A 16,369-nucleotide genomic window follows, 5' to 3' on the forward strand; every position below is an offset into this window, starting at 1 on the left:
TTTTGTTCTCTTTTGTGAACTAATCTCTGCCCTTAGCGCTCACAGAATTTTTGAATGTATTTTTTTCATTAATGCTTCAAGGCTTTTTTATACCACAGTGCCAGGAACATGGGGGGCTTATACCATGCCATGACCTCATCAGCCGAGATATATGTTTTTTTTGTTTAAATATTACAATTGGGCTATACAAAATGATCATAGCTTTGTTACTCTATTCTATGGTCAATTATAGAACTGGATAGACCACTGATAGCTTTATCAAATCAAAAGACCGCCGACCCCCGACCCTCTAATTGCTTCTACAAATGCACCAGTTTAGCAATTTCTCAATGTCGGCCCATCCTCTGCTATATTACTAAGTACTTGTTATCCTTTGCATGCTTTGTATGTATCAAAGGTGAAGTAAAAATTTCATACGCCATTTTCCAGACCAACTTTTTGCAGCCAGTGAATAAAAGTAGGAAGCTATTATTAAAACCATGTAAGTAAAATAAATAGGGAGCTGAATAGGTAGTCATCCAAATTGGTCAGCTACTGTAACTGTATTTTTGATTGTAGCATAATTGGCACCGCTTGCTGGCCATGTTGGATTGGCACTAGGGTGACGTCATGACATCAGCCCTGGTTTACGTGATCTACACACCTATGTATGCTCAGTGTCATTCCGGAATCAGATACCGACATGAGCAATTCCTGCTACTGTGTGGATGGATTGGTCAGTTGGGAGGCGTGTACCCCAGCCAACCAATCAGTGCTACTCTGTACACATTTATTCCAGCTCCTGCTCTTTCAGGACACTAGTTATAGTTCTAGTCTAAAGGTATTTGTGGCCAAGTAGGCGGCTTCTATTCTTTTCAGATAAATCTGTTTTTGTGTTAAGGATATTTGGGGTATTGTAACATCTATCTCCTGACTTATTGTTATTTCTGCATTGGTATTTCATCTGATTCATTGCATGCTTGTTTAACATCTATTCCACACATACTGCTGTTTATTGTAGCAACCACTCATTATCCCTAGTTCTAACTAGGAAGATTCAGGGTCATCTGACGTTCCTGACATAGGGTCGCCCTTATCAGGGCGAGTGTTCTGCCTTTAGGTAGTGTCTCATTACATTAGAAGGTTAGGGTCAAAATTCCTCTTCCCACCACGTTGTGGTTTTATTTAAAAATAATTGGGATTTCTGTGTCAGTATTTTTTGTGTACATCTGCCCTTTTTAGACAATAAATTATGTCCAATCTAGACAAGGTGTTTTCCGTCCAGCTGAGACGTAACAATAATCTTCAAGTTAAGATTGATAAAAATTTCAACAGCTTTTCATCAGTCATTTATAGATATAATCCGACATAATAGATGAAAGACAAAGAAAATCATGAAAACAATCTTAAGTCAGCTATTAGAAAATTAACAATAACTTTGATTAATGGACCTTAATTAGAACTTGTCATTCTTTAAAATTAAGTTCTATCCTCTGGTTACGCAGTTCAACTTCATGCAGAAATACTAAGAAAGTGGGTGTAACTTTTCCTTCTAAGACACAGGGTTGAGGTATATAGATTTAGTTCAGCTGCTGAATGATGTTCAAGCTGAGACTTCCTGCTGTGAGATGGAGAGAGAGTGCAGCCTCAGAGTTGCATTCCGAGTTGCTCATATGGCTGCTGTAGAGACAAGAAAAAAGGAAAAGCCTGCTTATTCTGAGTTTTTATGTTGTACTACTACAAATAATAGTAGTAGTTGTTTGTAGTTTTCTGTTTCTAGTTATTATAACAATGTGAAATTCAGAGTAATAAAACAGCAGCTGCTTACATAAGAGGAACTGAGGCTCCATACAGCAGTCAACAAAGTCCCTACATCTCCATAATACAGAGCTGTAGGGATGTCTAGTACACAAGTTCTGTTCCCATGACATTACAATATACATGAGGCTTTAAAGGGGTTTTTCCTTAAGGATGGCTTCACACAGGCATATGCACAAAAATGCATGCGATACTGTGACTTTTTGTGCAGTTAAGGTTGTGCTATCGTGCGCGTTTTAGCACATTTTACTGTAGTTTTTCCACTGCCAGGGACCGTTCACATTGGCGCGCGACACCCCGCACCATGATTTACAAGGTTGTGCAGGCTAATGAGTCCTGGGTATATTCGATTTCCCCGCAAAATCAGGCAGTTCATTGCGCAATTGCATGGGGAACGAGAGCAAATTTGCGCACCTCCATAGACTCGTATGGTGCATTTGGTGAGCAAATGCGTACCAAAATAAAGCATGTCACCCTTTTTTGCACTCACAAAAGTGTGTATGATTCCGTTGAAAACAATAGGTTTTATTCTCTGAGCAATGGGCATGCATGTTCACCCATATGAAGCTGCCCTAAGAATATCCATTAATATTTCATCAGCGAGGTCCTCTGTTCATCAACAGAATGAATGGGCCCACATGTTGCAGTAGGCGATGCATCCCCTTTATTGTTTTCATAGGCATAGTCCTTATGTGGTTCTATGAGTTAGTCCTGGAAAATCCCTTTTTTGAACCGGGCATTCACTTAAGAAGCAGACTATTGCCATCAGTAGGAGACTTCTTCATAATTAATTTTTGCAATCACTGTTCCTTAAGAACATTTCTATAGGAACTAATTCTGGGTGTAGACGGTATAGTATAAATTCATAGATGTATGTCACTATCAGCTACAAATGTCCATAAGCGTATAAAGCTGTTATTAATCTTTTTGTAGTTCATGCTGAGCTCCGAATTATTTGCAGTTTATAGGGTCAGAGACCAACTGAGAGGCTGTCCTTTGTTATCCAGATATAAAGAAAACTATATGGTTCCTCTGTCATGTCAATAAAATATCTAAGATGCAGAATGACTCAGCAGATCCCTTAATTAAAACCCCTCTGAAGTCTTCTGCTAAAGGCCATTGTTCGTATCACACACCACATATAAATATGTATAGAAAAAGATTACCACCTACGTGGAGACTTCTATTTTCATCAGTGTGAGAGCCAAAAATAAATTGATAACGGCTTGTATGTGATTAAAATAATTGCATGTTCCAGTGTTGAAGGATTTATATCAAGCAGAATAGGCAACAATGTTTTGGTCTCCCTGAAGAACCTCTATAGGGAAACAATAATTGCCTGAAGAAAATGAACTGACCTGTGTGTATAGAAAATGAAGCAATGCCATTAACTGCTAAAATATCTGCTAAAACTTAATCTGTTCTTATTTACATGGCAATTTATGCTGGCGGTAATGTGTCTGCCATAGAGACTGGTCAAGCAGTCCATGGAATTCCCAACACGTCCTTCCTATTACCACCACAAATGCCACTGGTAGAATTGTCAGTGCCAGTGGGAAGGGGTTGTTAGGCAAGCCCTAACCCTTTTACAATACTGATAAAGAAGGGGTAAGATTGAGTACCAAGTGAAAGGCCTTGTTTGGCTTTTGCTACACAATTCCTACACGCTCGATGGAGTAGAAAGCAGGCTACTTTTTGTACAATGAGTCTATAATAAGATATGGCAAATTAGTTACATTTTTTTATATGGTTTCTGCACAGAAAATCACTAACAAAGGATAGTAAAATGCAAGTTAATGAGATGTTACAAAACTTCATTCATACTTGGCAGAGAAAATCTGGACAGATTTCAGGGCATTCTGTAGATTGCCAATTTCTTGTGGATTTCTTACAGGTTTTTGCAGCGTTTTCCTTTTGCAGGATGTAAATACAATATTTCTTACAAAATCTTCCATGACAAAAATCATATTGTGGGACGTATTTGTTTAGTCATCCAAAAAGACAGTGTCTGGCCGAGGGTAATATGGGCTCACCAGAGAACTTCAGTCCAAGTGCATGTTCACTCCATTATCATTAATAAGATCTAGTAACTTATTTGTGATTCAACGCATGAAAAGTAGATTCTAGAGGCAACTGACTGGCTACAGTCACCTCCAGATAGATGCTGGGTTTTTGTAACTCTTCTCTAGTAGAGGCCTATTATTGTGTCAAAACCAGAGTCTGTTAGAGTATCTGCTGGTGGGCTTGTTCATTCCTGCACATCAACATGAAAGTGCAACACATCAGATAACATAGCCTTTTGTGATGCGTTTGACCCTATAGAATGTACTACCTTAACATTACAAAATATTCAAAAACATTAGTGAGATACTCAGACAGATCAATTTAGTATTGATGTAATATTATGTTTACCTTTATAGTATGGCTGTATTTAACAAAGAGCACATTAGCCCTTGCCATAGGGTAGCAGTAGGGACAAGTGAACTTTTGACATTTCAACCAGCTCCAACAAGTAAGGTTTATTCTCATTATTGACTAAAAAAGCTTTTTTTGAGACATCCATTACAAGATCACTGACCTCTGCGGTGAAGCATACAGTTGTGCAGCTCATACCCTCCAGACTGTGTATTCTTCACTTTTCTTCTGGTATCTAGGTGACATGATCAGCACTCTGACTCTGCTCTGTGTCCTGCAGTAAATGGGTCAGATTTATGTTAACTGCCTCAAAGCAAAACTGGTCATAATAACCAACCACATCACAGCTTTCATTTTGAAGAGCAGAATGCGAACTGAAAGTTGCACTGTGATTGGTTTCTATAGACAGTTTCTTTATGATCATTGACATAAAGCTGACCTATTAACTGCAGCACACAGAGCATTGTCACATGACCTGGAAGCCACAAGAAAAGTGCAAAATATACAGTGTGGAGTGGACACGCTACAGAACTGGATTCTTCATAGCAGAGGTCACTTATACGGATTCCATGGATTCCCCCAACCCCACTTCCCCTCCCCCCAAGAAAAACTCAGTGAATAAAACTTAAAAAATAAATGAATACATTAAAAAAAAGGAAGGCTTCTCTAAGTATGAAAAAGTAAAATTTTCCACCTCTGTCACTAAATCTTACATGTCTGGATTTTTTATAGGGGAGTTTCACTGTGGATTTGAAGATGGCAATATCTGCTTGTTCACCCAGGATGATTTAGATATTTTTGACTGGACAAAGCAAAGCGCCAGCACAAGAGATACTAGGTATACACCAAACACAGGGCCCACCACAGATGCCGGTGGATCCAAGCAAGGTATTTTTCCTCCAATCTCTTTAAAAAGTTGTAATAAATTGAATATACTTATGAGAATTATGTTTTCAATGTTTTCATAGAGTTCAGCAGTGTTCAAAATCATTCTCCTCCTGTAGGCTTCTACATGTACATTGAGACATCTCGCCCCCGCTTGGATGGAGAAAAAGCCCGACTACTTAGCCCAGTCTTTAACATTGCACAGAAAAATCCATATGGGTCCAGCAATACAGCTTATTGTTTTAGCTTTTTCTACCACATGTATGGGAGACATATAGGTAAGTTATTCTTCAGAAGATATCATTATATGATTATACGTAAAACAATTCATAAAAAGATGTTGTTAGTACTAATTTTGGGATGCTTCTAGACCTTTAATAATATTTTTGCAAAATTTAGAGCAGGAAGTGTAGCAATATTGGCTTTTTACAAAATGGACAAGAAACACATTTTTATAGCATCTTCTATTGATAAGAAAGTAACACACATTAACATGCAAAGATAAGCTTTCAAACAATTGAAAGTTTTAGTGATGATTTTGCATGAAGTGGTAATGGACACTAATGTCATTAACATTTTATCCTCTTTATTTGCATGTAAAAGGGCCTCCGGGAGCTGTTTGCAGAGCCCAGCATGTGGGCCTGGCTCTACACACAGCTATATTGTTCTCGTTGAGGCTGTCGGCAAAATACAATGTAATCTCCCGCCTCCCGTGGAGAACACAGCATGCGGTCTGTTGAGAGATACTTTATCTTTCTGCAGCTGAAGGATGGATTTTAAGCTCACCTTAAAATCATTGTTCAGACGAAAAGTGACTAATACAAGTGTTTACATGTAACGATTATCGCTCATTTGTAGTCGTTTGAATGAAATTTGAATGATAATCGTTGCGCATAAATGGGCCTTAACAGTTTTACCATCAGTTGCTAAGATGCTAATTCAAAAGTGACAACCAATATAGCTGCAATTCATGTTGTCACGTAAAATCTTCAAAAATGTTAACCTTAATGCTAGACTAAAAGTAAATTAAAACTTCTATGTACTAGATAAAAATATCTTTATAAAGGAAAAGTGAGAACATTCTTGATTTCCTGGGTTTGACCTTAGTAGTGCAGAATTTGAGTCTACAAATTTTAAGTTTGGGGCTACAAAGCGACTTTTGGTCGTCTACAAGCCATGATAAAATTGCAGCATGACTGCAACCTGAATGTTTCTCTATAGAAATAAGGCTCTGGGTAGCCTTGTTACTATGGCTTAACCCTTTCCAATCCATTGTCTGACGTCTGAAGACATTCTGGTTGAAGGTTGTACAGCTCCGATGTCGGAAGACGTCCGGCAGGTAGAGATGAGCGAACGCGTTCGTCCGAGCTTGATATTCGTGCGAATATTAGGGTGTTCGGGATGTTCGTTATTCGTAACGAACACCATGCGGTGTTCTGGTTACTTTCACTTCCTTCCCTGAGACGTTAGCGCGCTTTTCTGGCCAATTGAAAGACAGGGAAGGCATTACAACTTCCCCCTGTGACGTTCAAGCCCTATACCACCCCCCTGCTGTGAGTGGCTGGGGAGATCAGGTGTCACCCGAACATAAAAGTCGGCCCCTCCCGCGGTTCGCCTCAGATGCGGTGTGAGTTAGATGAGGGACAGTGCTGTTTGTACCGGAGCTGCTGTAGGGAAAGAATTGGTAGTTAGTGTAGGCTTCAAGACTCCCCAAAGGTCCTTATTAGGGCCACTGATAGCTGTGTGTTGGCTGCTGTTAGCAGTGGCAAATTTTTTTTTTCTCAAAATCGCCTCTGCAGACCGTTGCACCTGGCATTAGGGACAGAAGTGCTGCATAGGCAGGGAGAGTGTTAGGAGTGAGTGTAGCCTCCAAGAACCTCAACGGTCCTTTCTAGGGCCATATTTATCCGTGTGCAGTACTGTCCAGGCTGCTGTTAGCTGTGCTGCATTTTTTTTTGCTTCTCAAAATCGCCTCTGCAGACCATTGCACCCTCCATTGATACTGCAGGGAAAGAATTGTATAGGCAGGGCCACAACACAGTTATTATTCATAGAATATACTCAGTGCTGCCTTTTGGTGGAAAAAAACTGAAAACAAATCTATTTGTCCAGCCTCTGTCCGTCCTTACGGGCGGTGGACACGTGTGAGCTGCTTGAACAACATTGCTAAATCAGACGCACCCAGCTACGCTTTACTGCTGGCTTCGCCATTTGCTTTCCTTAATTGGGAAAAAAATACCTGCTCTCCAAGAGTTATAATAACTCTGCTACCCTCACGTTCTGTGACACATAAGCAGGGACACAGCACAGTTATTAAACTTCTTATGTTCATTGAATATACGCAGTGCTGCCTTTTGGTGGAAAAAAACTGAAAACAAATCTATTTGTCCAGCCTCTGTCCGTCCTAAGGGCGGTGGACACGTGTGAGCTGCTTGAACAACATTGCTAAATCAGACGCACCCAGCTACGCTTTACTGCTGGCTTCGCCATTTGCTTTCCTTAATTGGGAAAAAAATACCTGCTCTCCAAGAGTTATAATAACTCTGCTACCCTCACGTTCTGTGACACATAAGCAGGGACACAGCACAGTTATTAAACTTAGATAATTCATTCACTAGAGGCAGTGGGGCCTTTCGTTTTCCAAAAAGGGCAAAAATTATATTTGGCCTGCAGTCTTGCGCCAATTTATTTCCTGCCTGTGAAATCAAATCACTGGTAATACAGCATGCTGAGGGGTAGGGGTAGGCCTAGAGGACGTGGACGCGGCCGAGGACGCGGAGGGCCAAGTCAGGGTGTGGGCACAGCCCGAGCTCCTGATCCCGGTGTGTCGCAGCCGACTGCTGCGCGATTAGGAGAGAGGCACGTTTCTGGCGTCCCCACATTCATCGCCCAATTAATGGGTCCACGCGGGAGACGGTTATTAGAAAATGAGCAGTGTGAGCAGGTCCTGTCCTGGATGGCAGAAAGTGCTTCGAGCAACCTATCGTCAACACGCAGTTCTGCGCCGTCCACTGCTGCAAATCCGAATCCTCTGTCTGCTGCTCCTCCTTCCTCCCAGCCTCCTCACTCCACTACAATGACACCTGCTCAGGAGCGGGAACACTCCCAGGAACTGTTCTCGGGCCCCTGCTTAGATTGGGCAGCAGCGGTTCCTCTCCCACCAGAGGAGTTTATCGTCACTGATGCCCAACCATTCGAAAGTTCCCGGGGTCCGAGGGAAGAGGCTGGGGACTTCCGCCAACTGTCTCAACAACTTTCTGTGGGTGAGGAGGACGATGACGATCAGACACAGTTGTCTTGCAGTGAGGTAGTAGTAAGGGCAGTAAGTCCAAGGGAGCAGCGCACAGAGGATTCGGAGGAAGAGCAGCAGGACGATGAGGTGACTGACCCCACCTGGTGTGCAACGCTTACTCAGGAGGACAGGTCTTCAGAGGGGGAGTCAAGGGCATCAGCAGGGCAGGTTGCAAGAGGCAGTGCGGTGGCCAGGGCCAGGGGTAGAGGCAGGGCCAGACCGAATAATCCACCAAGTGTTTCCCAAAGCGCCCCCTCGCGCCATGCCACCCTGCAGAGGCCGAGGTGCTCTAAGGTCTGGCAGTTTTTCACAGAGACGCCTGACGACCGACGAACAGTGGTGTGCAACCTTTGTTGCGCAAAGCTCAGCCGGGGAGCCAACACCAACAGCCTCACCACCACCACCATGTGCAGACATATGATGGCCAAGCACCCCACAAGGTGGGACGAAGGCCGTTCACCGCCTCCGGTTTGCACCCCTGCCTCTCCCCCTGTGCCCCAACCTGCCACTGAGATGCAACCCCCCTCTCAGGACACAGGCACTACCGCCTCATGGCCTGCACCCACACCCTCATCTCCGCTGTCCTCGGCCCCATCCAGCAGTGTAGTTCAGCGCACCGTTCAGCCGTCGCTTGCGCAAGTGTTCGAGCGCAAGCGCAAGTACGCCGCCACGCACCCGCACGCTCAAACGTTAACCGTCCGCATAGCAAAATTCATCAGCCTTGAGATGCTGCCATATAGGGTTGTGGAAACTGAGTCCTTCAAAAGTATCATGGAGGCGGCGGCCCCGCGCTACTCAGTTCCCAGTCGCCACTACTTTTCCCGATGTGCCGTCCCAGCCCTGCACGACCACGTCTCCCGCAACATTGTGCGCGCCCTCACCAACGCGGTTACTGCCACGGTCCACTTAACTACGGACACGTGGACAAGCACAGGCGGGCAGGGCCACTACATCTCCCTGACGGCACATTGGGTGAATTTAGTGGAGGCTGGGACAGAGTCAGAGCCTGGGACCGCTCACGTCCTACCCACCCCCAGAATTGCGGGCCCCAGCTCGGTGCTGGTATCTGCGGAGGTGTATGCTTCCTCCACTAAAGCACCCTCCTCCTCCTCCTCCTCCTCCTCTGTCTCGCAATCAAGATGTGTTAGCAGCAGCATGTCGCCAGCAGTCGGTGTCGCGCGGTGTGGCAGCACAGCGGTGGGCAAGCGTCAGCAGGCCGTGCTGAAACTACTCAGCTTAGGCGATAAGAGGCACACGGCCCACGAACTGCTGCAGGGTCTGACACAGCAGACCGACCGCTGGCTTGCGCCGCTGAGCCTCCAACCGGGCATGGTCGTGTGTGACAACGGCCGTAACCTGGTGGCGGCTCTGCAGCTTGGCAGCCTCACGCACGTGCCATGCCTGGCCCACGTCTTTAATTTGGTGGTTCAGCGGTTTCTGAAAAGCTACCCACGCTTGTCAGACCTGCTCGTAAAGGCGCGCCGGCTCTGCGCACATTTCCGCAAGTCCCACACGGACGCTGCCACCCTGCGCACCCTGCAACATCACTTTAAGCTGCCAGTGCACCGACTGCTGTGCGACGTGCCCACACGGTGGAACTCTACGCTCCACATGTTGGCCAGGCTCTATGAACAACGTAGAGCTATAGTCGAATACCAACTCCAACATGGGCGGCGCAGTGGGAGTCAGCCTCCTCAATTCCTTTCAGAAGAGTGGGCCTGGTTGGCAGACATCTGCCATGTCCTTGGTAATTTTGAGGAGTCTACCCAGGTGGTGAGCGGCGATGCTACAATCATTAGCGTCACCATTCCTCTGCTATGCATCTTGAGAAATTCCCTGCAAACCATAAAGGCAGCTGCTTTGCGCTCGGAAACGGGGGCGGGGGAAGACAGTATGCCGCTGGATAGTCAGGGCACCCTCCTGTCTATTTCTCAGCGCGTACAGGAGGAGGAGGAGGAGCATGAGGAGGATGAGGAGGAGGGGGAAGAGACAGCTTGGGCCGCTGCTGACGGTACACCGGCTGATTGCCTGTCATCCTTTCAGCGTGTATGGCCTGAGGAGGAGGAGGAGGAGGAGGAGGATCCTGAAAGTGATCTTCCTAGTGAAGACAGCCATGTGTTGCGTACAGGTACCCTGGCACACATGGCTGACTTCATGTTAGGATGCCTTTCTCGTGACCCTCGCGTTGCACGCATTCTGGCCACTACGGATTACTGGGTGTACACACTGCTCGATCCACGGTATAAGGAGAACCTGCCCACTCTGATTCCCGAAGAGGAAAGGGGTTCGAGAGTGTTGCTATACCACAGGACCCTTGCGGACAAGCTGATGGTAAAATTCCCAGCCGACAGCGCTAGTGGCAGAAGGCGCAGTACCGAGGGCAAGGTAGCAGGGGATGTGCGTAGATCGAGCAGCATGTACATCCCAGGCAGTGCAACAGTCTTTAAGGGCCTGGCCAGCTTTATGGCTCCCCACCAAGACTGTGTCACCGCTCCCAGTCACGGCTGAGTCGGCGGGAGCACTGTAAAAGGATGGTGAGGGAGTACGTAGCGGATCGCACGACCATCCTTGGTGACGCCTCTGCCCCCTACAACTACTGGGTGTCGAAGCTGGACATGTGGCCTGAACTAGCGCTGTATGCCCTGGAGGTGCTTGCTTGTCCTGCGGCTAGCGTCTTGTCGGAGAGGGTGTTTAGTGCGGCTGGGGGAATCATCACAGATAAGCGTAGCCGCTTGTCAACCGACAGTGCCGACAGGCTAACACTCATCAAGATGAACAAAGGCTGGATTTCCCCAGACTTCTGTTCTCCACCAGCGGACAGCAGCGATACGTAAGCAATACGTAGGCTGCACCCGCGGATGGAAGCTACGTTCTCTCTCACCATCCAAAACGGGGACATTTCTGCTTCATCAATCTGTGTCTAATATTCCTCCTCCTCCTCCTCCTGCTCCTCCTCCTGAAACCTCACGTAATCACGCTGAACGGGCAATTTTTCTTAGGGCCACAAGGCTCACTCAAATAATTTTTCAGAACAATTTTTATAAGTTTCAATGCGCTTAAAAGCATTGGAACTTTAACTTGAACCAATTTTTCGTTACACTGGGCTGCCTCCAGGCCTAGTTACCACTTAAGCCACATTAACCAAAGCGATTAATGGGTTTCACCTGCCCTCTTGGCTGGCCATGGCCAATTTTTGGGATGTACATTAGTACTGTTGATACAGCAATTTTTGTGGGCCCTCGCCTACAGTGTAATCAAATTAATTTTTAGGCCACCTGCATTACAGCTGACGTTACCTCAGCTGTGTTGGGCAATGCAATGGGATATTTTTATGTACCGCCGGTGGGTTCCAGGGAGCCACCCATGCTGTAGGTGCACACTGAGTTTTTAATACATCTGTACACTTCTAAAGAACCCGTCTGACTGGGCCATGCAGTGTGGGCCGAAGCCCACCTGTATTACGCACGACATTACTACCTCAGCTGTGTTGGGCAATGCAATGGGATATTTCTATGTACCGCCGGTGGCTTCCTGGCACCCACCCAGGCAGTGGGTCCACAGGGAGTTTAACCTACATGTGTCCACTTGTAAAGAACCCCAGTCTGACTGGGGCATGCAGTGTGGGCCGAAACCCACCTGCATTAACCCTTTCCAGTCCACTGTGTGACCTGTGAAGACATTAGGGTTTAAGGCTGTACAGCTCCGTTGTTGGTAGACGTCCGTCGGGGTTCTCTTACTGTATATTGCCAGCCTCTCTGCTGTCGGAGCCTATCCTACGTGTCAGCTCATGCAGTACTGGCTTTAGCCAGCATATAGCGCCGTTGTATAACAGCAGAAAAAGAGTAAGCCCCCTAGGAAAACCATATACAAATTGGATTGGAAAGGGTTAAGCACAACATTACTACCTCAGCTGTGTTGGGCAATGCAATGGGATATTTCTATGTACCGCCGGTGGCTTCCTGGCACCCACCCATGCTGTAGGTGCACACGGAGTTTTTACTACATCTGTACACTTATAAAGAACCCCAGTTAGACTGGGGCATGCAGTGTGGGCCGAAGCCCACCTGCATTAAGCACGACATTACTACCTCAGCTGTGTTGGGCAATGCAATGGGATATTTCTGTGTACCGCCGGTGGGTTCCAGGGAGCCACCCATGCTGTGGGTCGACAGGGACTTCACAATAGGGAGTTGTACCTGCCTGTGTCTATGAATTAAAAAGCCCGGTCTGACTGGGGCATGCAGACACATTGACAGAATGAATAGTGTGTGGCACATAGGTTCCCCATTGCTATGCCCACGTGTGCAGCTCCTGATGGCGGTGGCACAGGATTCTATTTCTCATTGCTTCTGTACAGCATTGTGGGCTATCGCTCCGCCACTTTTAAAGAGGGTCGCTGCCTAGCCGTGCCAACCTCTGCAGTGTGTGCCTGCGGTCCCTCGTCATGGCAGACGCAATTCTAAATAGACATGAGCGTGGTGTGGCATGAGGGCAGCTGAAGGCTGCCCAGGGACACTTTGGTGTGCGCTGTGGGGGGGGAGGGGGGGCGGTTGGGCAGCATGTAACCCAGGAGAAGTGTCAGTGGAGTGTCATGCAGGCAGTGATTGTGCTTTGTTGGAGGTAGTGTGGTGCTTAGCAAAGGTATGCCATGCTAATGAGGGCTTTTCAGAAGTAAAAGTTGTTGGGAGGGGGGGGGGCCCACTCTTGCCGGTATTGTGGCTTAATAGTGGGACCTGTGAACTTGAGATGCAGCCCAACACGTAGCCCCTCGCCTGCCCTATCCGTCACTGTGTCATTCCCATCACTTTCCTGAATTGCCCAGATTTTCACACATGAAAACCTTAGCGAGCATCGGCGAAATACAAAAATGTTCTGGTCGCCCATTGACTTCAATGGGGTTCGTTGTTCGAAACGAACCCTCGAGCATCACGGGAAGTTCGTTCCGAATAACGAACACCCGAACATTTTGGTGTTCGCTCATCTCTACCGGCAGGGTATTCTTACTGTATATTATTGGCGGCTCTGTTGTCGGAGGCCTCTCCAGCATGTCCCATACTGCAGAACTGGCTCTAGCCAGCAGATGGCACCACTGTATAATGACAGAAAGAGAAAGCCCCCTAGGAAGCCCTGAATCCAAAATGGGATTGCAAAGGGTTAAAGTCTGTCCTAGCTAAATTTTTTATGAATGCTAAAAGGTTGCCGCAAACTTTCTTTTCTGTATGCTGCAGATTTACCATTACTTGTGGGCAATCAAATATATATATATATACACATATATACATTACAAGCTCATGATTAGCTCGTGACTAACTGGTCCTCACCACAAAGCCATAAAGATCATTGTATAATAAAACTTTACGTTGCAAAGGATGGGTGTGCTACTTTTATTGGACATTTTAAGTATGCAGACACTCTATTCATAATTAATTCTACAATGGTTAAGGGAGTCATAATGTCAATGTCCATTTGTAACCTACTTTGCCAAGGAAACATTGGACTTCGCTTGTTTTTTTTTTTTTGGTATTTTGTTGGATTTTTGGAATTTTAATGTGGTAATATTATTGTACTTTCTAAATGCCAAGATGTCAAATCCTTGTACAATTCTCAGGGTGGTCATGAAAATCATTGTCCAGAGATGTCAAATCCTTGTTCAATTGTTACGGACATCCTGAAAATCAATGTCCAGTGGACACTTATTCTATTAGTGACAAGATTTTATTTAGGCTAGAGCTCTACAGTAACCTAGAGCTGCCCATGAGTTCCATCGTAAAACCTCTACGTTACCGTGACTCTTGTATGACTTCAGTGTTTGACTATGGAAAGCAAGAGAGTTACTTGAGTCACTGGAATGCCCACTAGCAGGAAACCAAGAGGAGCCCAGTTACATCTGATATTTTGTTAGCATTTTGGAAATTAGACATGTTAAATGGGTCGGACGAGTTAATTTCTTTATATTGTTTTGGATTTGCCGTGGCCAAAAACTATATAAAATCAATATACTCCTCATGGCATTGGAGCATCTCTCTCGCAGCATGTCATTTCACAAGTGATATCACTGAGTCTTCTGGCCCAATGAAATCCCATAAACCTGTCACAAGGACTTCTAATGTAGAAGCCACCAGCAGGTTTACAGAACGTTACTGATTACATCCTTGTCAGGCCTCCTATTGGCTGCAGCAGTAACATGGCTAAACAACCTACGTAACCACTGCAGACCAAATAAACAAAGCAACAGAGGACCGAAAGGGATGGTGAGAGTGCAGCATGGAACTCATTTCCCCTCTGCTGCCAATGTGTCATAACTAGCATGGTTATACATTGATCAAGATGACCCTATCCTATAGTAGTTCTGATGAGCAAACTTATGAAAAGTTTGGTTCAGCTAGTTCACTGAACTTCAAAAAGGTCAGTTTGGTTTGAATTAGTTTAAACCAAACCAGAAGCTCACCAAACCCCTAAAACTGGTATAACACTGTCTAAGAGTGTTTAAACAGGTCTACAATGGCTCTTAGATAGTGTTATACACCAGTGTTCAGGACTACTGTTTAGCAAACTGAACCAGCAGTACCCTGTTTTGAGCAGAACGTAGCTAAATATTCAGTTTGGTACAAGCCTGAACGGAACTTTTAGCAAAGTTTGACCGGTAACAGGGTTCTACTAGTTTGGTTCGCTCAACATTATCTAGTAGAATAAAGCAAAAAAAAAAAAAAAGTTGAGAAAAAAAGGAAATCTCCCAGATGTTAGCATGAATAATTAAATGAAATGAATTTATCAGTACAAAATACCTATCTCAGCTAGTCAGCTGTGTTCAACCTAATAATGGCCAATCACCCATGTCCAGCCTCTTTAACGGTTTGGGTATATTCAGTGTGCATTGTTGTGCCAGACAACTATTTAGTGCAATCAATTATAAGACTCATTAGCACTTTTCCAAATGGCAAAACATACTTGTGATGATTACAGAGCTCCTTGATAACAGCAGGTGCTTTGTTGTGGCTCGGTAAGCAATCTATCCCATTTATATTGTTCTGTTCTGAGCACTCCACTTAGAAGTGGATTTCGCACATTGTACTCTTATTTCTTATTATGCTTTGGATTTTTAAGCGAATCTATTATGTTACATTTTATATCTTAATCAATTACTTTTACTTTGTTATGTAAATAATATTCAAAATAAATGTTAGTGGCTATAACTGTAACTGTATATACAATAGGAGGCACAATTATAGAAGAATTATAGTCAATTTCCACCTTTTAGCATCAGCCAGAGCTCAGTTTTCTGACATAGAATTATAGTTGCTGTAGCTGCAAATAAAGGGAGTTTAAAGGAGTTGAAAAAAGTTTTTATAAAAGTATGGGCTGCTTTAAAAGCATAAACTAGGATATACTCACCTTATTAAAGTCCTCAAAGCTCCAGTTCCTTGTCAGGGACCTCAGCAGTACTAATGCTGAGAACAGTGATTGGCCACAATGGTCTTAAGGTCCATTTAGAAACAATGATTATCGCTCAAAATTTGCTTAAAATCCGTCTTTTGAGCGATAATCGTTGTGTCTAACTGCACTGACATCATGCAGTTTTTGTTAAGCAGTCGCTGATCGTTGTCTTTCAGCGTGCTGAAAGAGAACGATGAGCCTTATCAGGGATTCACAGCGGGATACAGCTGATACTATTGTTTTAGCTGTATCCTGTTCCCTGAACACAGGCGGTGTATGAAGAACACAGCGGTCCAGCTGTGTTCTTCATACTCCACAGGGAGCACACAGCTGTATACCAGCTGAGCGCTCTGTGAACAGCCAGGGTATGAAGAACACAGTGGTCCAGCTGTGTTCTGCATACCCCACTCGGAGTTCTCAGCTGTATGATAGCCGGCCGCTCCGAGCAGAGAACAGCTGGATGTAGAAGACAAGCGGCCCCGCTCGGAGCGCAAGGTGATTGCTCAACATTTGAGCGATCACCTTGCGCTTAAAGGCACGCAATGA

At 45.1% G+C, this 16,369-nt stretch overlaps 1 protein-coding gene across 2 annotated transcripts in view; it reads left to right on the plus strand.

Annotated features, from left to right (window-relative positions):
* Window positions 1–16,369, plus strand: part of MDGA2 (MAM domain containing glycosylphosphatidylinositol anchor 2) — a 646,753-nt gene that overhangs the window by 615,237 nt on the left and 15,147 nt on the right. Inside the window, exons 13-14 of one of the 2 annotated variants that reach the window (XM_066608091.1) lie at window positions 4,945–5,100; window positions 5,181–5,375. In XM_066608091.1, coding sequence (XP_066464188.1) covers window positions 4,945–5,100; window positions 5,181–5,375 — 351 coding nt within the window. The remainder of the gene's footprint in view (window positions 1–4,944; window positions 5,101–5,180; window positions 5,376–16,369) is intronic. The other variant, XM_066608092.1, reaches the window with a different exon arrangement.

The sequence above is a fragment of the Eleutherodactylus coqui genome, chromosome 6 (genome assembly GCF_035609145.1).
Source record: "Eleutherodactylus coqui strain aEleCoq1 chromosome 6, aEleCoq1.hap1, whole genome shotgun sequence".
Classification (NCBI taxonomy): domain Eukaryota; kingdom Metazoa; phylum Chordata; class Amphibia; order Anura; family Eleutherodactylidae; genus Eleutherodactylus; species Eleutherodactylus coqui.